The 22048-nt window shown below is 38.0% G+C and overlaps 1 protein-coding gene across 1 annotated transcript in view; it reads right to left on the reverse strand.

Moving 5' to 3' along the window:
* WDR70 (WD repeat domain 70) overlaps nucleotides 1–22048 on the reverse strand; it is a 131056-nt gene that overhangs the window by 33279 nt on the left and 75729 nt on the right. Inside the window, exon 11 of the mRNA XM_037373954.1 lies at nucleotides 5299–5398. Coding sequence (XP_037229851.1) covers nucleotides 5299–5398 — 100 coding nt within the window. The remainder of the gene's footprint in view (nucleotides 1–5298; nucleotides 5399–22048) is intronic.

The raw sequence follows: 22048 nt of genomic DNA on the forward strand, positions 1-22048 counted from the left end.
CGCTCCCCACCAGCCTTGTGCCCCAGCCCCGGCACCAGCCCCCTGCCCGTCTCTGGACACGCTGCAGCCCCTCTGCGTCCCCCTGGCAGTGAGGGGCCCAACCTGAACACAGGAGTCGAGGGGCGGCCTCGCCAGTGCCCAGTGCAGGGGGACAGCACTGCCCTGGCCCTGCTGGCCACGCTGTTCCCGGCACCAGCCAGGCTGCTGCTGGCCTCCTTGGCCACCTGGGCACACGGGGGGCTCATGCCCAGCCGGCTGCCGACCAGCCCCCCCAGGCCCTTTCCCCCCAGGCAGTTCCCAGCCCCCTGCCCCCAGCCCGCAGCGCTGCGGGGGCTGGTGTGACCCACGGGCAGGGCCCGGCACTGAGCCTGGTTGACCCTCACACAACTGGCCTGGGCCCATCGCTCCAGCCTGCCCAGACCCCCCTGCAGAGCCTCCTGCCCTCCCGCAGATCAACGCTCCCCCCAGCTGGGGGTCACCTGTGAACTCACTGAGGGGGCACTCGGTCCCCTCACCCAGATCGTTGGTAAAGATATGAAACAGGGCTGGCCCCAACACTGGGCCCTGGCCACCAGCTGGATGTAACTCCATTCCCCACCACGCTCTGGACTCAGCCGGCTCTTAACCCAGCACAGAGCACACCCACCCAAGCCACGAGCAGGCCGTGTCTCCAGGAGGATGCTGTGGGAGATGGTGTCAAAGGCTTTACTAACATCCAGGTAGACAACATCCACAGCCTTTCCCTCATCCACTTGGTGGGTCATCGTCTTGTAGAAGGAGATCAGGTCCATCCGCCTTTCATAACCCCATGCTGGCTGGGCCTGATCCCCTGGTTGTCCTGCATGTGCCACGGGATGGCACCCAGGATGATCTGCTCCAGAACCTTCCCTGGCACCGAGGTCAGGCTGGCAGGCCTGTAGCTGCCTGGATCCTCCTTCCTGCCCTTCTTGTACCTACAAGACTGGTGTCACGTTGGCTGACCTCCAGTCTTCTGAGACCTCCTCACTTAGCCAGCACTGTTGATATATGATGGAGAGTGGCTTGGCCCCACCAGCTCCCTCAGTGCCCTCGGGTGGATCCCATCCAGCCCCACAGACTGGTGTGTCTCAGTGGAGCAGCAGGTCACTGACCGTTTCCTCCTGGACTGTGGGGACTCCATTCTGCTCCTCCTCACCCTGTCTTCCAGCTCAGGGGCTCAGTACCCAGAGGGAAGCTGGGCTTGCTGTAAAAGACCGAGGCAAAAAAGCATTAAGCACCTCAGCCTTTTCCTCATCCTTTGTGGCAGTGTTCCCCCTATGGCATCCAATAAAGGATGGAGATTATCCTTGGCCCCCCTTCTGTTTCTACTATAATCATAAAAACTCTTTTTTGTCATCTTTTACAGCAGTGGCCAGCCTGAGTTCTAGCTGGGCTTTCTCCTCTCCACCTTCCCCCTGCATAACCTCACGACACCGCTATAGCCCTCCGGGGTTGCCTGCCCCTTCTTCCAAAGGTGGAAAACTCTGCTTTTTCCCCCTGAGTTCCAGCTAAAGCTCTCTGCTCAGCCAGGCTGGTCTTTCCTCCTGGTTTATCTTTTGGCACATGGGGACAGGCTGCTCCTGAGCCTTTAGGACTTCCTTCTGGAAGACCGCCCAGCCCTCCTGGACCCCTTGGCCCTTCAGAACTGTCTCCCAAGGGGCTCTGTCAACCAGCCTCCTAAACAGGCCAAAGACTTCAGCCCTCCAGAAGTCCAAGGCAGCGCTTCTGCTGACCCCCTCCTTACTTCTCAGAGAACTGAAAGTTCTGTCATTTCATGATCTCCATGCCCAAGACATCCTCTGACCACCACTTCACCCACCAGTCCTTCCCTGTTTGTAACCAGCAGACCCAGCAGGGCATCTCCCCTGGCTGGCTCACTGACCAGCTGTGTCAGGAAGGTCTCTTCCACACCCTCCAGGATCCTCCAGACTGTTTCGTCTCTGCTGTGCTGTATTTCCAGCAGACGTCATAGGTTGAAGTCCCCCATGAGGACATGGGCTAGTGATCTTGAGACTTCTCCCAGCTGCTTGTAGAATGTTTTGTCTGTCTCTTCATCCTGGTTGTGTGGTCTATAATAGACACCCTCCACAACATCTGCCTTTTTGGCCTTCCCCTTAATTCTTACCCATAAACACTCAACCGTACTGTCACCATCATTCAGCTCTAGGCAGTAAAAACACTCCCCGACACACAGGGCTACCCCACTGCCTCTTGTTCCTTTTGCCTGTCCCTTCTGAAGAGTTTGTAGCCAGACCTTGCAGCACTCCAGTCATGAGAGTTATCCCACCATGTTTCACTTTAATTAATGCTTTTTTGGCATTGTTTGAAATTAACATCAGCATTCAGCTCCTGAGATGTAAAACCACTTGATCTTTGAAATGCTAATGTTTATATTTACCGTAAAGAGCAATATATTATTACTCTACACAAAATAGAAAGTGACTATACATGCTGCTGCATAATCCTTGAGTAAACAGGAAATGGTACACAAGGTGTTTCTACTTTGTAAAACAAATTCAAAATTAACCATTTTATTTTTCCTCAAGAGCATTGTGAGAAGATAAATACAACTAAAAGTAGAAAACGCACAAAAAAACCCTCTTGAAATCAAAAGAAAGCATACATCTGCATAAGCTATCTAATTTTTCTATATAAGTTTACTGATTACAATGACACTGAGTCTGCACACTTCATACCACAGAAAATAAATGAACTATCAAACTACTAGTTGTCATGAGATCCATGGAATTAATGAAGTAATTGCTTCATATTATGGCAAAACCTAACTCCATAAATTCTGTACATACCAAGAGTCAAAAAAAGCTTTTTTAGGTTTTTGTAACAGAACCCAAGTCCAGTCATAATGCTTACCTCTTCACTGTTAAACAAAGAAAACATTCCCCAAATACTATCCTCACTGTATTTTAGAAAAAGTTACTTTTATGGTTACAAGTATGCAAAAATATCACTTTCTTAAGTTTCTGTCAAGTTACTACCTAATACCCAAGAAGAGTAAGACTGGGAACTCACATAAAAAAGGTCTTTCACTTTTCATTTTCCCCTGTGCTTACAGCTGAGCCCTGCCTCATCTCTCTCATATCCAACAAAGAACCTATATCAGATGCAGGAGAATCCATTAGGCTTTCATTCAATGAAAAGTCCCCATGCCCCAAACAACTATCAGCTCTTTGATCCTCAGCACTTGGCAGGTGTGTTAATCTATGAATTCTAGATCCACATCTGCTTTTGTTGGTACAGATCCAAAGCAATACTCCTATTAAAGCACTAACCAAACAAGTCAAAATAAGGTATGAATCCTCCTTATTCTCTAGCACAGCATACACAGAGCTTTTTTTTTTTTCTTTTAATACACTGACAAAGGTAGCATTTTTATCCACACTAAAGGGCCAAATTTCTGTACAGTCTTACATTCTGCAAACAATCAATCACCATTTTATATAGCTTAGAGCACAGTGTGATAGATAAAACAGAAGTGAAAGTTTGTTAAACACAACACAAAATATGGAGACAGATGAGGAAGAGCAGGCAACCACAAGTGCCATACGCAATGAAAATAAGCAAAGGTTATTTCTGTGATCTATATTCATAAATGTGAAACATAAGAGAATTTACATAAATGGAGGTTTCAAGATAGCACTAGTCAATATTCCTCATGTAAGTACTAACCTTGTTTGCTGTTGATATTTAAAAGCACACGGAGGTTTCCCTTTAAATCTTATAAAGTATGTCTGGGTGAGTTTTTCAGGGGCAACACCACTGGCAGACAGATGCGGCATTTCACTTAGCCCACAACAGAAAGACAGATGGTTCACCTATTTTCCAAGCAGGAGAAGGTTCTGACACAGTAAATGTCTGGTTCAGTAAGGACCAGCAAGGTTAAGAGTTTTTACCTCAACCCCTTAATGCTCATTCATGATGAGTACAATGAACTCTCCAATAGAACTCTGGACCCCAGAACCTGAACAGTAATTAAAAAACAATCCAAGTGCCATTAGCTTGCCCTAGTAAGCCTAGCGCTGTCAAGGACAAGACTACCATCATCTTACTCTGAAAGATGTGATCTGGGGAACAAAATATTTGGAATCTTAGAAATGTAGCAAGACATACAAAATAACTGGAGAGGCAGCATCCAACAGCAGCTGCGTATTGCTGTAAAAGCCACCAGTGTCATTCTACTCATCAGGGGGAGGACACAAAGCATTTGCAAGCTACAGCCCTTAGCCTGGAAGTATATCCCCTGCTTCAGAGCTTCTGCCATCTATGAATACCTCTATCCTGGTATTTTGTATACATGATCTCATTTTGTCTATCTACTAAACTGACCAGATGTCCTGTACATATGTTAGGCACAATGTTAGCTGACATTAACATATACCTCCTCTCCCTCAGCCTGTTTATTTGGCCTTGGGGCCATGCTAATGCATACACATTATGCATATAGGCTTCTGGTTACAGCTGGTTTCCATCCAACAGCTTGGATTGTGTGCTTGCACCTGCCTGCAAAATATTGGGTAGACAAATCTCTGTAAGAAAAGCTGTTTCAGGCAGACATCATCCTATCCCATACACTCAATACTGGAGTCAGTGTGTTTTCAAATGTATCTGCCTTCTCCAGACTTGTTCTGTTATCTAAGACTTTTTAATAAAAGTTTATCTGAAGTTTAAAAACACAAGTGTTTTTTTCCTGTCGTGTAGACATCTCAAATTTTTTTGCCATTCCAGCACATCTTGGCCACTCACTTCCAGTCATCACCTCTTGATGTTTGTAATGTAAGTTAGATAAAAATTCCAATTAGAACAGAAACAGACATTGCATAAGAAAGCTGCTTGAAGAATTACTAACTCCAGAACCGAGATACTGTTACTGAGGGGCAGTAATCTTCCCAGAAAGAACTAAGTAAAGAAACTGGTCTTGTTTTATTTTTACTTAAGGTAGTGATTTCCTTTTGGTATATTATTAATGCTAGAAAAGATGACAGATCAGGAACTGTATAATATAAACAGCAAAGTTTTCCTTAATTGCTCTAAAATGTGCTTTCAGGAACACAGTATGGCATGGTGTATCAAAATAGAACATGTCAATTGTGAAACATTTCAGGTTTAAATCACTAGTATCTGATTTTACTATCTTACCAACATCAAAACCAATTACTTTTAACGATGATAAGATTTAAATGGCTTGTTTCCCAAACCATTTAACTTAGTAAATTTAAAATTGCCTTACATGGAACACATCAAAGGGTTCTTTCAGTCACCTACCTCCCCGGCTGGCAAGGACAGTACCATCATAAGAAAATGTCAAGCATGAAGTGTCAGTGCCTGGAGCATGGGCTTGCCTGCAGTGGAACTTTGTGTGTACCTGTTTGTCAAACAAATAAAACATCAGAAAATTTTCTTGTTTCAAGATGGGATGAAGATTGCTTTATAGCATTTTGTGTACTCTGAGGCTATTCCTAAATTTAAACAGAACCCCCTGCATTTTTAGCAGGCACATACGCTAAATATTTCTACAGCCTTTTAAAAAATGTCATACATCTTTCAGAATAGGCTTTCACAATAATAGCTTGAATGAAAAAATTTACTTTTTCATAGGTTTAATTACACAGTCCGCATTTACACATCATCAGCGCTATTGGAAAACTCTGACTAACACTGAATAAAGGTAGTTACACCTGGTTAAGATAAAAAAAAACATTTTAAGACAGTTCTCAACACTCCTGTAGGCAGGCTTATACTTAGAAAAAAATACAAAAATACAACACACATACTTTGGGGAAAGGACTTAAAAGAAGGATTGTAAGAACTTACTTTTTCCAAACTTAATCCTTGGCAAAATACATGGCTTATATAATACAATAAAGTTCAAATATTCTGAGGTTTGTGTTCCATTTAGCTGCAATAAAATTCCAGTTGGGGAAGGAGGTTTGTTTATTTTTAATTATTTCTATTTTGCCAATAATCCTAGAGAGAGGCAGAAATTACTTTCAGGTTAAAGTTTTGTTCTTGTATAGAGCTGACTTCTTATTAGTTGCTATTTAGTAAAATCCCTAAGAATTCTATTAAAAAGGAAGTAACCTCAAATTAAATTTTAGCACGTTTGTAAAATCAAGCTTTCCTTCTTCCCAACCAAACCAAAGTTCTCAGCTAAGATACCAAGATGCCTTTCATAAACAGTAAGGGAAAACAGAAGAAATGAGAAAAAGAGAGCAACAGAGATGAAGGAATTTGGTTAACTCCTTTTTAACACTTAGGAAATTACAGTTCTCATTTGCCCTCTTTTCCTAACATAAAACCAGTTCCTACAGCTGTGAAATAAAGCATTCGAAAAGTAAAGGTTGCCTATGCAACAGTATCTCAGCTTTCCACCTGTAAAACAAGGATTGAAATACGCTATTCCTTATACAGAGGGGGAAAAGACAAATCAGTGGCCTTAAATTCCTTTATTTACCGTAGTGATGAACAAAATGCAAAAATACACATAGAAGCATATATTTTCAGAGGAGAGTTTGAACAGCATGCAGTAAGTCAGATCTGGAATCACACCCTCAACAGTAAGAGGACAAAACACTGAGCAGCTGCTTAGTGATTACTCTCCAATCTATACATTAAAAGAGATAGAGTTCTACAGAATGAAAAAGGAGGATGTGATCCTGAAACGCAAACATATGGATGGAATTAAGCTTGCACAGGAGTCCTCATGTTACCGTATCTTCTAATTTTTGACTACGCACCTTATTAAGACTCTTTTAATAGGCTATTTTGTATGCAAAAGATCCAAGCTAGTAAAGTAATTAATGTTGTTTAACCTTTCAAATATTTGTTCTAAATGTGGTCCAAAAGCTAAAGAATCTTTGTGTGATGACATTAATGACGATTGCAAGTTTATTTTGGTGTGCTGATTTAGTCGAGTTTTGAGAGGAGTCACAGAAGCTGTTCCCTCCACAAATGACTCCTCAACAAAGGAGTATTGGGGGATAGAATGTAACAGCCTACATTCAGCCATAGTACTTGTTTCGAAATTACTGCCACTTCTAGCCTATTGTGCGTATCCTGAAGAAACTCTATGAACAGACTGAAGTTTACAAATGTATGTCTGTGGTGGGGGTGTTTATAAGTGTTCAGAAACATACTTTATGCATCCTATTACATAAAATTTTCCAACTATGTGGCAACATATAAAGGACAAAATGTGAATTGGCTATCAGAAAATTTTCTCTAATATTTGTTAAACACCAGCAAGCAAGTAACATGATGTATTTTCTACCTAAGAAATACTATGGACGCTTGCAAAAACACCTCAAAAATTACTAAAAGATTGCAGTGTGGTATTTAGCCATATCAAATAAATCAGAAAAACTTCATTTGGGCTCCACAACACTAGTCTACTCAATACTCCCATTCCCCCCTGGCAACGTCACACTGACATACATGTATTAAAATGAGAGGTTTTTTATTTTGATGTCCAACTTAACGCAAGGGTGGTTTTTTGTTTTCTTTCATTTCATCCTCAATCAATCTGAAATTCCTTCCTTTTGTTTTGATTTGCATTAAAATAAATAAAAATATTTGGGGTCCAACCAATGCCTTTTCTTTTGTGTTTTACCCATAAAAACCCCAAACATCTATGTACATGTAGATAGATGGTAAATCACAAAATATTTAAGCAGTTTTCTTATTTTCCTATAGTCAAATATGCTAATTTGATTTAGCATGAATTTATGAAACCATTAATCAAACCTAAACTCTATCTTTCAGGAATTAAACAGTTCACCTTAATTACATCACCCACTACGGAGCCTTCTCAATGAAGTACCTATACTTCAACCAGTTCTTACCCTTTTTCAACTGTTCCATGAAAAAAAAAAAAGGAGCAACATACAGATATCTAAGACTCAGACATTATTTGCCCCTCAATCACAAAAAAAGAACACATGAGAAAAAATTTAGCCCAACCTCCCTATCCAGCTTCAATGCCTTAGGATTTCATGTAAGACAAGACTCATCTGAAAGAGACAGGAAGATTGCATCAGGAATTCTGTTTGTCTTTTAAAATAAATTTGCTCAGTTTACCAGTGAAAAGATTGTTTTCCTAACTTTGAGCTCTGCAAGCCTGCCCTCCATATATTATTCAGCAAAGCATATAACCCTGAATTGTAATACTAAATCAAATATTCTAAAATGATTGAAGGTTGCTCTAAAAATGATAGAAGGTTGAACAAGGAGTTTTTACATACACCGGCAAATGTTCATTGCAGTTTTCAAAGAAAATAATGTATTTGGCCTCTGGCCTCTGAACATTTTTAACAGATGTCTAATCTTGCTAACAAATCATTAGCAAAAAAAAATTGTTATCAGAATGTTTCTTGCTGGAAAGACATGAAACAATATAATAAACGTACACAATTCAAACATTTGATTCAGGAGGGGAAGGAAGAGAGCACTGTAACACTAGATAAAGATACACAAATAATTAGGGCAAAGTGTATCTACATTTCTCCCTCATTAACCCTCTCCTTTTGTTTCTGAGGTGCCTGCTATTATGGAGTACTAGTCATACACTATAAAAAAAAAATCCCACAAGTTCATCAGTCCTTAATTTTTTTTCAAGGTTATTTCAGCAAATTCTGCAGTAACACACTCTTATCTTCTGCAAATTGTTTGAAGGCTTTCTAGCAAGTAACTCCAGCAATGTAAGCACTTTCTTTCTAACTTTGTATTAGCACATATATTTTTGTTAAGCAGTTACAGCTGACTTGACTTGTGTGCAATACGAGATGACAGGCAGAAAACACAAAGCACATGTGAGAAAGGACACAATTGCATGTAGCAAAAAAACTAGGATAACAGATAAATGTCAAGGTTTGCAATATCACCGCAGTCTTCACAGAGGGGATGAGAACCAGAGGATAAAAGGAAGCCAGAGAAAAGATTTGGAAGAGGTTACAAAAAAAAAAAAAAAAAAAAGTAGTGTACATGACTGGAGCATCAGTAATGAATATCCTTAAAATCTGGGTGGACTGCAGAGGACCAATATGGGAAGTGATGACATCGGCCACATGAAGTGTTTATCACAAATGAATGACCAACAACAGAGCCTCATGGTTAGAGTTCTGCATCATACAACCGCTCTCCTTCTCCAGAATCCTAAATAAAACATGTTCTTAGAAAAGACGACGACAGAACTAGTCCGTTTGTTCACCACACAAATCCAAGCCACGTCCTTGGACCTGAGATGCTTTTCCTGAGAAAAACAACTAAAAGCTTAACTAATGAAATTGTGGAACTTTCCACATTGTTTCTAGGATACCATATTCCACAGTTAAGCCCACGCTTTCCCAAGGTTATAATGCTTCCCAACCATCTTTTAACGAAATAACAAATGTCCCAGCCACGACATTCTTTTTCCTTCTCGTTCCTGACATCTTCAAGATTCTTTTTAAAAGCAGAGGCAATAAATTAAGGAAGGCCTTGGGGAAAGTGAGATCACAAAGACTGCTATATCAGTCTTTCCCTGTACTGCAGATGCATAACAAAATTTTGCTCATTTATTAGTGTGAATACAGTCAACCATTCGACCACAATCATGTCTACACCAAAAGGAACTCTATCCAACACTGAGTGTGCCACTAGCAATGTGCAATCTACTCCAGTTTGCTCCAGCACAAGAAAGGTGTATTGTGAACAGGGGAGCTCAGCTCTAGAGATGCCTCCCATGCTTACCTACCAGCTGTTCCCCTGCTTTCACATCAAGGAATGTTTGCAACACTCCTTCAGAGAGCTGGAAATCAGGATTTACGCTTGTTTCAAATGTGAGGCAGACAGGCAGGACTAGCTGGGCAGAGATGCCAGACGGGCAAGTCCCAAGCCATATACGGCCATTTAAGATTTAAACTGGTGGTTTCACCCAACTAAGATACTCTCAGCAAAATAACTTAGCTGACACTGACGACATTCAACTGCAAAAATGATAATTTTTAACAAACATAAAAGCCTTCCAATATAACATATTATCATAGGCCAGTCTCAAGGTGACAAAGGCATGAGCTACAAAGCTGCAAGAAGAAAACAAACCAGAAACCTTCTTGCTGTTTGTGTCTTTGTTGCCAGTGATCCCACCAGAGACAGACAGCAATCTTGGAGCTGTGATCACAGCTGACAAGACAGACAGGTTCTCAGGGCACCAGACACTCTCCAAATGGCTATTTTCCCAGCCCCCTTTTGGTCATATCTACTGAAGGAAGCATATATGCTTCCCTCTCAATTATAATCCAGAAAAGAAATATAACTGTACTTTCTGGGTTTAGTATATCACTTACAAATTATCAGCTCTACATATGCCAGCTGAATTCAGGAATTGTCAGGGCTTTTTTCCCCGAGTAGGCAGTTGTACACTGTATCAGATGCTTTCCTTAAGTCTCTGTGAACATGATCCTTGGGCTTTCAATTTATGTGACAGCTCTTCAATACCACTTCCTGTCGTGCAGAACTGGATGCTGTTTCAGTAATGACCATACTGATGCAAAACAAGATTAACTTGTGAAATTTGAGGTTTTAGTATTTACATGATTACACTGTTATAGGATTTGCTCTCCTCTGTGATTTTCTAGCTCAGTGACATCTACATGTATCATTAGCAGACCTTAAACACTCTTCCCTTTCTCTCAATCCTAATTAACCAATTATGAATACAGTAACCTAACTTTATTTGCTATAAACAGAACATCTAATTGGCAATTGTATTTAACTGTGCTACATGCCCATTATATTCTCATCAGTTACAACTAAGACCACTAAGACCTTTTTCTGGTTAGAGGTATGATATTCTAAGGGAGGCAAGTCTTTGGGATTTTTTTATCTCTCATACACAGCAGTGGTTCAATACCGTCCAATCATCTTTCACATGCATTTCATAAAGAAGTTTTCCTAGTTATTTGCAATTACTGACCAGATAAGAGACTTGGCGCTTTTTTGTTGTGGTTTTTCTTTTTAATACTCTGCAATTTTACTTGAGCAACTGTATTGAGATGAAAAACCTACATAACCAGAAAAAGAAGGAGGGGGGGGGGGAGAGAGATAACAGCTCTGTAACTATTTTTGAAGTTTATAAAATCTTCAACCCCTTGCAACAAATCATGCATTCTATCATGGAAGTATGAACAAAAAGAAAAACACAAGTGTGAAATGCATAGCCAAAAAAGTTGGGCTGTTATGTAAAATAGCATGCTTAGGAGAGAAGCCATACAGCAGTACAGTCACTCATGGTGAAAAATGATTTAGCATTTCGTTAATTGCAATTGATAAAATTGCACTTAACTGAAAAAAAATCTCTTAGCATTTACACAGAAGGCAATGAGGCCAAGCACCTGATACAATGGACTCTACATGGTTTTAGACAAAAAAAAATAGGAAGCAAGCAGGCTGGCTTGCCTTAGAGATGTCTCTCAGCCGCTGTAGAGTGGTAAGAAAGTCTTTCTTATCTGCCCATGTTTCATTCACCACTTACAGCATTCAATTTCTAAGAATATGAACAATAACAGAAACAATTTCTTGTTTAATTTAATTCATCAAGAAAGATTTTAGGAAACTGTTTTAGAAAGATGGCTTCTTAAAAGCATTGCTAAATATTTGCCTAATGGTTTGAAAATGAAACCCCAGCTGAATGTTTGGCTGCACTATCAAACTTTGCATTTGAAAAAATAATCTATCTTGGCCACAAAAACAATAAATATTACTAATAAAAGTAGCTTTTGGAAACTATTCACAGTTGACTTCCTTTGGGGATTTTTTACACTGCATGAGAAAACTGTACGAAGATGTAAAAGACATGCTCCTTTGTATCTTTTCATAACTTCTCTAACCCATACTGTGCTAACCTAGCAAATGTATGATTTTCCTTTTTACTATCATAAATATGGCTTCTGTAAACAAACAAACAAAAAACCCCATAATTTTGACTTTTTCACAAATAATCATTTAGACTTGCCCAGCTGCTGGAGGTTCCTTTGCCTTCCAGAAAAGAATGACATTTGATCAATGTTATTCTGTAAAAATTTCATTAGAAGTTTAGTTAAGATATACTGGAATCCCACTGAAAGTCCACAGATTGCTTCAAATTCACCTATGCAAACATCAGATGCTTCATATCAATTAGAAGTACCCTTTTCCCTCTTGGTAATAAACAAGCAAAAATATAAACAGAAAAATTATAAAGAAGTTATATGTCTTTAAAAAGCAACTACCGCAAAGTTATTCCTACCATAATTCAATGTAATTTCTTGTATCCTTTCAGTCTTCAGTTAAGTTCAGCTTAAGACCCATTTTATTGACCTTACAGAGATACAGTGTGAATAGTGAAATATAACCAAAATATATAGAAATTCACATAAAGCTAATATTTCTGGTTCAGTAACACTTGAGCCAAAAAAGGTGTAGTTTGCAGTAAGTTATCTAAGATGGCTGTATAATAAATTTACTTGTTCAAAAAAGGAGCTAGGACATGTATATTCCAACAAGATGGGTCTATTTCTGTAAGAAATGAAGAGTCACTTTCACTGAACTTCCTGTAACATATAATGAGCTAGTATTTCTTATACATTATTTGATTTTTCCAACAAAAATGTATTGCGAGCCATTGTGCTCCATTTTCTCTGCTTATTAATTAAAATAATATCTTTTTAATTTTGATTTTAAAAAAGGATTTGATTTTATTTATTTGGGTGGAAAACTGAAGTTTAAAAGGGTAAGTGGTATTTTGCCACAAAGTATTTTGGTGACAATATCAGCATTCTTAACGTAGAGCCTCAGTGGTTTACAATGTTGCATAAACTGGCTGAGACTATTAGCTCAATATACTTAACACTGATTTTCAAGGACTAAACATATTTGAAAATTTTTTTAAAGCACTGGAAAGGAAAAAATGCCATTATCATGCAGCAAAGTAAGCTGTTCAGAGAAGCTGGCTTTCAGAAGTTAAAGAAAACGTCTGTTACAGGTCACCTGGCACTTGCAGACGGGGGGGGGGGGGGATATGCATTTTTTTAATAACCAAAGATATGCTGCTATTAATCTTCCAGACACAGAGATGCTAATACCCTCAATTTCAATTACCTTTAGCTCAGAATTTCACCTGATGAGTTCATCAACTTCAGGATTAGGCTCCAGAGTTATGTATGAGTAAGATGTAAAAGTAAGAAGCTGGCAGGGGAAACAACGGAAACTCAAGCAAACTTTCTCTTCGAGCAATATTCCTATCTCAGTTTCACGATTACTTCTTTGATGTTGCTTTTTTTCCTCAAAGTTCTTTAATACAACTGGCTAGCTAAATAAGCAAGCAAATAAAAACCCCTACATATTTGTAACCAAAACACTGGCAAAGCGCAAAAAAATTTTCAACAATTGTTTCCTGTAAGTAGTTTATACTAACTGAACACAGTGTTCCACAGGGAAAAGTAGTAAGTTCCCACTTAGCTTCAGAATCTGTAAACCCCAAGTTACAGATAGCAAATGTACAGCTTTTACAAGTAAAATATTAAGAGTGTTAATCACTGTTTCCATGTGTACAATATACAGCTGTTAAAAGCTCTTGTGCCAAAATGTGGTTTTGTTCAAATACAACAAATTACAGCTAAATAGAGCATTTGAATTCATCCAGCACTTAGGTCAGAACAACATACTGTCTTACATAACTCTGGAGTTCAGGTTTTGTGGTAGCATCAACTACAACCTCAAAAAAATGCTTACGATCTTTCATGATTAAAGATACTTTGTAAAGTCAGTTAAATTTCAAACCAAGATTTCACTGTTTCTGCAAGATAAGGCTCTGGTATAATTATATATGATTTCTGACACTAATATTTAAATGACTTGAAAATGAAAGTTTCCACTTTAAAAAACACTGTACATTTATCCACCCACACTGCACAACACCCTGTAGTATCAAGTTTCCAAGCTAGCCTACAGACCAGTAGTCAAGTACCTAATCATTAGGTAGACTGAAAAAACTTGTAACATCTTTTAGAAAAATATGGCTGGCTATTCCACAGTGAGATTCCTGAACAGATTTCAAACACGGATCACTTCTGAAATTACTTTTCTTTTTTAATAGATACTAAAACCAGATTACTGCTTAAATATGAGAAAATTCCTTTGTTTGGAATTAACGTCCTTAGATGACTTAATCCCTTATGTCTCATTTCATATAAATAATAATCTGATTATTAAAGCTATAGTAATGTAAAATGTCCTAATTAATATCCAAGATTCCCTCAAACAGGCTGCAGAATCTTCACACCAATTTGTCTCTGAGGAGTACAGAATCTTTTTCTGGCAATTAGCCTTCTCCTCAACTGTTAATGTTCCGTCAAAACTGTCTTTTCACTTCCTTTTCCCACTTTTTTATGACGATCTGTAGCACCCCCTCCTCACTACAATTCTGTTTCACCACTAGCATGCACAAAAATCTTCCCCATTCAACAAAAAAATTCCTTCCATTTTCTCACCCTAGCCTTCTAGTTTTGTTTCAGCACAATATTTCACACTCGTCCCTGGCAACTTTGTATTTATTCTCCATCAGCAGTGGCATCTTCAGAGCATACGGAGATAACATGGATTGCTCTTTGTGAAAGTTGTATCTCAAAAAATCTCATTTGGATTATCCAGTTTTCACCAGATAGCTCCAGGTTTCTTTTCTCTCTCCATTACTCTTTTTCACACTTTGGCCTTTTCATCCTTCTCCTCCATCTTCATTCCTTGTCAATCCCACTTAAATCCCCTCCTGAGTCTCAACAGATTTATCCCTGACAAATCCAACAACACTACTACCCCAACCAGCCTTGGAAAAAAAGTCCCAATTTTCTGCTCCCCTTCTTCATTGTTTTATGAGGTCCAGTACCTCCTGAAGATACTGGAGATATAGAAGTAAACCTTCTGCGTGCTGGCTCCCTTCTTTAGTATTCCTCCAGTGTGTGATACTCTCTGCCTCCGTTTCACTGGCTATTTACTATTACTCAATCCCCTTGGTCACTCAGCTTGTCACTCTAAAATATAGTTTTAAGAACCTTATTCAGAACCATGACTACCCATCTTTTCATGCCATTAAACTACCTTCCAAGAAAAGGTGCATCATTCTCTGTCTGCTCAACATCTTAGCTCATCTTGACATCACTTTGTGAATGTTCCACTGGCAACTTAAATTCAACACGATGAAAGCTGTTTCTGATTTTCTTACCTGGATGCCATCACTCCTCAATTTCCCTGGAACACCTAACCTCTTTTAACCATTCACCGTAAGAAAAATGTTGGTTTGTGTATCACAATGTGTCATCTCCTTTCTGTCACATATTATAAAACACACTGTAATAAATCCAATCAATAACCCATTGCCAGCATTATTACCTTGATGTCTTTTCCCTCTTTGTTTCCTTGATAATGGTTCTTTACTTTTAGGGTCCACCGTTGCCTCATTTTGTCATCTTTAACAGCTGTACTTTACCAATGACTTAAATATATATTCTTCCAATAATAGCAACTACAGATCATTCACTTAATCCTCAAGCACATCTGTGTTTTTCTCATAAAATAAAACAAAGTCAAACCAACAAACCACTGCTCCCTTTTCCTTAACACATACGGACACACAGTAAACTATCATTTAAAAATTACACCAAAAAAAAGGAGACAAATAGCAAATGAGTCTGCACACTGCCTTGCTATTGTTTATTGGTATAAACCTCTTAACAACTTGACACTAAAGCATTCATTTTCTGACATAACCACATTTGTTTTCTGGAAGGGAAATAATCAAAACTGAAGTTTGTTTTATACATGCAGACACACAGCTCTGCCTTGTTCTGCTACCTCAATGCAACAGTCAAGAAAACACAGTGACCTGTCTGGAGTACAGAAACCATTCCTACACCCTGTCAACACCTACCCAGTCTGGCACATCAAATATCAAAACCAACCAGGCATTTGCAACAAGTGACAAGCCAATGGCTGGCAATGCAATGCTTTCCGCTGACTAGAACAGGTGTCCCTACTTCTGAAAAAATCACGCAGGCTCTTGAAGGTGGTCTTGAATATAAGCTGGTGCCCCCATTACAAGGGCAGGAACATACTACCTGTACTAGTTGTGCTTTTGCAAGCACTAGTGAAACAGCCTCTGTAAAGGTATACTCTGCAGCAGTATACTCTGGTGACCTCCACAAGATGAAGTCTGCATACAGCCTCAATTCTGTGTTGGGACTCAAGCTGCTCTCCAAACGCTACCACAGACCTGAATACTGGTGAGGCCAATGAAACAGGTCCGGGAGTGAGCACACAGTGCCACTTATGTGCTCTTACCAGGGTACCTGCTGATCACGGCAGCTACATTCATCAGGAGCTCTTAGCATCCATTAAAAAAGTGGTCTATGATTATACAATAAACTGGAAATTTTCAAAATGTTTCACTCTGTTTGTAAAATAGCACAGTACTTTCCAACATGGCCATCCTATCCCAGCCTCAATAAAACGCATTACACTGAAAATTATTAGTGCTGATTACAGGTGACTGCTTTGAGCACAAAACAGTCACAAGCCAAATCTGGAAGTGACATGTAAGCACAGTAAAAAGTGAATGCCATAAAGGCATTTTCTTAAAACTCCACACATTTGCTTAACCTGAAAGAAAATTACATAAATTGAATTACCCAAGACTACCTTGTTTACATTACTAGATCTTAGAATTATTACACAAAATTCAGATATTCAATTAAACTAGAATTTCATAAGTTTGCGGGCATACTTAAGACACATAGAGACATACTATATATGCATTTATGCATAACGTGTGAAATATATAGGTAGTCATATCCGACTCCAAATCTAGTTCTCTATCTCATGAGAAATTTAGAACTTGATTCAAGGAAGGCAGCTGTTCCACGGATGTATCTGATTTCAGTCTGTGTAGTATCACTGCAGTCATACATTAAATAAAACACAGCTGGACAATGGTTCACCTATTTCACCACTCCCTCTGCTAACTGTTTAGCACTAACATCTGTTGAAAACAAACCTTAGGAAACAGGGAGATCATGAAAAAAACTCTTTACTTTTAAATATTTTGCACTGGAAGAAGTTTTACTTATTCATAAAGAAATCCTCACATATATTCAATCAGGTTTTAATTATGAGCTTTATATCTAGAGTTGAAAGAAACTTGCTAACTGAAGGCTGTCTTACAAAAACTATACTTTTAATTTCATGTGGTTAGTTTAATTCTGTACCTGCTGCCAAAAGATGGTGTAGTAGTGCAGTTTATCTTCTCATTGATAAACATGGACACAAAAATAACTGATTTATAATCTGATAATGAATTTTCTAGAAATGCCATGCAAACTTTCTATAATTAACTTTAACTAAACTTACAAGATATTCTTTAGAAACTGAGGGCAGTCTGTAGTGCAGTATGGCCAGCTATTTCAGATCTAGAACTGCATCCTCATAGAAGTGCACCATTTAATGGACACAGTCATGAAACAATTGTTCTTTATGCAGAAATAGTTTGTTCTTCATCAGGCTTCCTCTGAGTCAAATGCACGTAACCTAATGTTACACACAAAAGCTATGCTTCACTATAATTTTTTTTTTTTTTAGCTTCTCTATTTCTAACAGATTCATGGGGAATACCTTTGTATTAAAATATCAGTATATTTCTTCATGTCATAAAACTGATCACATATCAAAACAAATCATTCAAATGAACTAAAAAAATTAAAATACTACTCTCTCTGTTTCTCTCTGGCAAGTTTATTTCTTCTACATTAAACAATTATGGAAAAGATTACGCACAAGCACTGCACAACATTAAACTACTGGTTTCCTAGGCCAGTATCCACTTCCTGATAGTGGTCAGTGACACAAGAATACATGAAAATCCCACAACTCTTCAACAGAAAGAAATGTTACCCATTTTTACATTAGACTTCTGGAAGGGTCAGAAAGTTGGTAATATTTAAAATGAAAACAGAAAAAATAAAAAAGTAAAGCAAAGTTTACCATACAGTAGTAATGAGAAATATTTTATATTTCCCTTCTTAATTTATTTCAGAAGTCGAAAAAATCCCAATCATTTTTTTTTTTTACTTTTGAGATTTATATTGTCTGAAATGATGATTTCATTTACCCCCCCTACTTTTAATTTCCTTTTCAATTAAAAAAGACCTGAACCTAAAAAAACAATCCAGCTAGCTCTTGGGACACTATTTTCTAAAATTCACTTCACATTATTCTTTATGAATACCCCAAAATAGAAAGCTTTCTAGAAGTTATGAATTGGTGAGAAAAGTGAAGTCTGCAAGAGAAACATGCAAATATGAAGCTGGAAGGGGGCAAAGGGCCCATAAATTAAGACAAGAGACAGAGCAAGCCTATGCAGACAGAAAGTACCTCATCTTCACTCACTATGCTCCACAGATCAGAAGTCATTATTTCCTACCCTTTTTGTCCTTAAATAAATCCACTTGATGAAGCTGTAACAGCTTTCCTTTGTAAGTATTTAAAAATATGAGCATTTTAGACTTCTCTAATAAAACAAGCCTAATGACCAAGAGTTGTACAGAAATACACTTTTCACTGTTTTACAAAATTCACAGTATAAACTGGCTATTCCTCTCCTCACTAACTTCAAGAAATAGTGACATACCAGTGTGCACAGTAAGAAGCATCTGGATGTAAAGTTAGCTTCCCAATACACACACCAAGTACTAAAACAAATTCTGTCTGTAATTTACAAAACCTATCAGGCTCTAGACCAATGAAGTGTTCAGCTTGCTTGAGCAGTGAATAGACTACAGTATCTAAAAACTATTCTTCTGATAAGTCAGACCACTCTGGTGCTCACCTCTTGTTAGAACTAAACTTAGTATCTGTACTTCTTAACTTTTTGCCTCTGCATAAAAGGAAAACTTCCTCTAAAGTAACAATGCTAGCTCAAAAAGGCTCTTCTATTTCTCTTTCAGTATTTTTCACCATTTTATCTATTTCTGTAACACTGCAATATTAATAAAGCCAATCACGTTGCTACAATGCCTATGATTTTCTCCTCAAATTGTCATTTTAAAATGATTTCTGTAACCTTTACTGTTCTTTTTCTAAATAGTAAATCACAGAAAGATATATAATCCTTGTGGGATAAGCCTTTTTCGTTAACCATACATGAATGCAAAGTAAAATCCTTTATGGTCTTTTCACCAGGGTGTGACAGACTGCAAGATTTAGAATTGCCTTTCATCACTATATTAGATAGTGCAAACATCTAGATAGTTCTTAACTATAAACTGTTTATTACATAAGAGAGAAATGCACTTAGAAATACAACAGGGCACATTTTATCTTAGCATATGATTGTCAGATTCTTTAGTGCAGCTAGCTTCAGGGTATAGATAGCGATGTACTGGCTAAACGAGACATATACAAAGAGGAATAATATACGAATCTGTTAATATTTGCTGCTGGCAAGCTTGTGTGTGATTTCCAGTTTCTGGAGCAGAGGTCTGGCACATACACATATGGAATGAAAGGGTGGGATATTATGGATATGGAAAACTTACCTTAAGTTTGAAAGGGGAATATAGTATATTTGGATTTCCTTCATCTTGTATTTATATAAGAAATGTCCAGATGTAGCCAGACTGCCCTCTTCAAAGCACAAAGCATGTTACATACTTGGGGGAAACTGGAAGATTTCCCTGCTGTTTAGCTGTAATAGTGATACTCAGCAAATTTAAGAATAGTTGCTGTAAATTGTTTCTATTAAATATTGACATTTCACCAGAATAATTTTAATGCTGTGAAGGTATCAGTATAAACCCCAAATTCTATATAAGCAAAACCAAGACAAAATATCCAAATAGACAAGTGAATATTCCACGGCCAAAATAATGAATAAAATCTAGCTGGTGTGAAAAAAGCATAATCCTGGAATGCCATGGTAGACCAGAGGCCAAAGACACACTATGATCTTTGCCTGGTAAGTACTGTATCTACAAAGGCATACACACACTAGTAAAGCTTTCTTTAAGCAGACATAAATACACTTCAAGAATTTATTACTGAGAGCTGTCTTTTGCATGTCAGCATATGCAAAAAGCATCCTGTAACTGTAAAGCTCCAACAGTCTCAACTTCCCAAAGTATGGGTTTAAATCCCCTCAAAAGGCCTTCCAATTAATGGAGAAAATATTTACAGCAAGTCTCAGGTCTTACTACTAGTTCTCATCACTCTCGCTTGGCAGCATCAAAAACAGCAAAATAAAGTTTACCAAAAAAAATTCCAAGTAAGATCTGAGCTTGGATTCCCATTCCAAAACAAAAGTCACCCTATTTAGACCCCCCCAAAAAAGTATCTTACATGACCTTTTTGCATTATCTAAATCTCTGTCCTTAGCTGTTCAGTATTTATACAAAATGGCTCCAATTATTCTAAAACTTTTCATCTCTGAAAACCCTACCTGAAAACTTCATACTGTATGCCACAAAACTAAAGCTTACAAAAACCCTCTCAAAGTAAACAATCACTAAATATAGAAATGTATTACATTATATTTATATAGAAATGTATACATCTTACATCTATAAATCATGCAATTATTTGGAAAATACTTTTAACATGAGTATTTCTAATTAAAATGTACAGAGCTTAGATCTGCTTAATTTCAGTGCATATTGCGACATCCCACTTTTCCTCCCCTTATATTTTGAGGCCAGGGTGGCTTAAGGGCATGTGGAAAACAGGTTACTGGGATTACCGCTTCATCACACCACTTCTGGGGATATACATGTGGGCAGTATATTAATATAGTGTTGGATGTCATTATTACTGTGCATTTTAAGTTCTGTAAAATCACTTTGAGCTTTAGCTAAGTAATTTAAAACTGATCTAAATAGATAAATTATTCTAGCAATTTACAATCCAACTAAGGTTTTAAGACAAGGAAAAAAGAAAACACTAGCAAAGCTTTAATAAGTAGTTCAGAAACACTGTACAAGATGCTAACCTTTGAGCAGGAAATCGCTGAAAAATGGAGTTAAGCATACCACTAGGTCTTTTATGAACCAAGAAAGTAAAAAAATGGAAGTTAATTGCTAGCTTTTAAAAATCTTCCCTGAGCACTGAATCAACTTGTGTTTAATGCGAATTAAATTGAGAACCATAAATCATTGCATCTTCCCTTCTCATATTTATACTACGTAAAAAGATACAGTTATTACAGATATATCTACCAAAGCTAATTCTTTGCTACTTACAATTCAGGCATTAGTTAGGTAAAAGCTTATAAAAATTACTCCAGGTTTATAAATAGACCCAATTTAAATACAAGATTTAGCTACAAAAACCCCAAAAAACAAAACAAAACACACATTAAAAAAAACAACAACCACAGACAAGATTTTGAGGGTACAAGCTGTTTTCTTAAAGGTGTTGAAAAGACATCACCACTCCTTACAAGCTCTGCCTCCCCAACATCCTTATCAAAATATTTGGACTTCAGCTGCAATGATATAGCATAAAATATGTGAAAAGAAGTGTGAAAAAAAAAAAATATTCAGGTTGCCACATGCAGAAATGATGTTGATGCAGTCCTGGCCTGAATGCACCCAGGAAAAGCTGGAGAAAAAAAAAAAAACCAACCACATAACAGATAGCCTCACCAGGTGGTTTGAAAGACTAGAATGGCTAAGAAGTTTAGCTTTTTCACCTTAATAAATCCCATTTGTAATCAATGGAAAACATCTTGATCTTTTCCTGTTTAGTGTGAAAAATGAGGGGAGCTTTTTTTGTCCATTAAAAGATTTCTGTCAATTTTAACTCACAATACATATTTAACCTACACATCAAGTGTACCAACAGTCTTTACAAAAATTACTTCAGTCTTTCCATATCTCTATGAATGAGATACTCCCATTTCTACACATGAAAACTGGGCAGGACAGAGGTTTACTGATGGCAAGACAACTTCATTCTTCATACT

Source organism: Falco rusticolus, chromosome Z (genome assembly GCF_015220075.1).
Source record: "Falco rusticolus isolate bFalRus1 chromosome Z, bFalRus1.pri, whole genome shotgun sequence".
Taxonomy (NCBI): Eukaryota; Metazoa; Chordata; class Aves; order Falconiformes; family Falconidae; genus Falco; species Falco rusticolus.